Genomic DNA, 1530 nt, shown 5'->3' with positions numbered 1-1530 from the left:
TCCCAGATAAGGGTATGAATACTTATGCAATGGAATCTTTTAAGTTTTTTATTTTTAATAAATTTGCAAAGATGTTAAAAACCTGTTTTTTTGCTTTACCATTATGGTGTATGGAGTGTAGATTGATGTGGGAAAAAAGTAATTTAAAGCAGTTTAGCATAAGGCAGCAACTTAACAAAATGTGAAAAAAATGAAGGGGTATGAATATTTCCGCAAGGCACTGTATATTCAGTGATGCCTGGTTACTTAATTTCTGAGTGACTTATACAACTGCAATTTATATAATTTTATCTCAATTTAACATTATGTGGTTTACTCTTCCAGTTATTATCTTTCTGGCTGACATTTGAAGTGGTACTCTGTTTGTTACAAAACAGGCAAATTTCACAAAATTGCTGTGCATCAGATCTCAGGGACAATCAGTGTCTACCTTAATATTTGGGCATTTCTCCTTCAGTTTGCGAGCAACGCCGGTAATAGTGCCACCTGTGCCGGCTCCTGCCACCAGCATATCCACTTTACCTGTAGTGAGTTGAGAGTTAAAAGAATAGTTCACGCAAAAATAAAAATGTACTAAACATCTCTTCACTCTCAGGCCATCCAAGATGTAGATGAGTTTGGTTCTTCAAGGGAGCAGATTTGGAGAAATTTAGGATTACTTGCTCACCAGTGGATCCTCTGCAATGAATGCGTGAATGAGTAAAATTTTTTACGACATTTGTAAATGTAAAAAAAGTGCATTGGTTAACATTTTAATCAGTTTAAACAACCAGTTTAATGGCATTTGTAAGCATTCAAATGCTCATTAATAAATAAGCTGTTTATCAGTGTATAACTTAAATCATTTGTATTGTATTTGTGCGTGATCATATATGAATTGAAACTTCATTTCAATTTTAATTTTATATGAATTAAGGATTTGTTAATCATTGTGAAATGATCCCATACTTGTAGCTTAATAAATATATATTAACTAATCTGTTAAACATTATATAATTATCTGATATTATATAACTGATCTGTTAGACATTATATAATGTTTGTTAATGATTATTAATTTATTACAACCCTGCAAACATGTCCCTGCGGGGCCCATGCTGGCTTTTTGCGGCACAGTGGGCTAGGGCCAGCCCACACCAAACCTAAACAGGCCCAGTGCGGGCTTGCCCAGGGGAGGCCCACAGCTTTGGGCTCATCACAGGCTCTCTGTGAGCAGGCCACACTATGGGACTGCCCGCATTAATCCAATGATGGCCCAGTGTGGGCCAGCCCGTTCAGGCCCAGAGCAACTTTTGTACCTTTGGGCCCATGCAGGTTTTGTGTAGGCAGCCCTGTAATGCAACTAGGAGAATACAAACAACACTGACTGGCCATTCTTTAGCCACTCAATTGAACTGGAATGGCTCAAACCAAAAGAGGCCTTTTCAGAACCTGTTGTTTCAGATAGGCCTGAGATCCTCAAATCTGGCTCACAAGATCCACTTTCCTGCAGAGTTTAGTTCTAACCCTAATCAAACACACCTGAGCATG

At 38.0% G+C, this 1530-nt stretch overlaps 1 protein-coding gene across 1 annotated transcript in view; it reads right to left on the bottom strand.

Moving 5' to 3' along the window:
* Positions 1 to 1530, bottom strand: part of LOC107712539 (cystathionine beta-synthase-like) — an 18902-nt gene that overhangs the window by 9397 nt on the left and 7975 nt on the right. The window contains exon 7 of the mRNA XM_016517848.1: positions 431 to 522. Within this exon, the coding sequence (XP_016373334.1) occupies positions 431 to 522 (92 nt within the window). The remainder of the gene's footprint in view (positions 1 to 430; positions 523 to 1530) is intronic.

Source organism: Sinocyclocheilus rhinocerous, unplaced genomic scaffold, assembly GCF_001515625.1.
Source record: "Sinocyclocheilus rhinocerous isolate Xijiao unplaced genomic scaffold, SAMN03320098_v1.1 scaffold1952, whole genome shotgun sequence".
Classification (NCBI taxonomy): domain Eukaryota; kingdom Metazoa; phylum Chordata; class Actinopteri; order Cypriniformes; family Cyprinidae; genus Sinocyclocheilus; species Sinocyclocheilus rhinocerous.
Note: the sequence above shows the minus strand (reverse complement) of the source record. Positions and strands in the feature narration are given on the sequence as shown.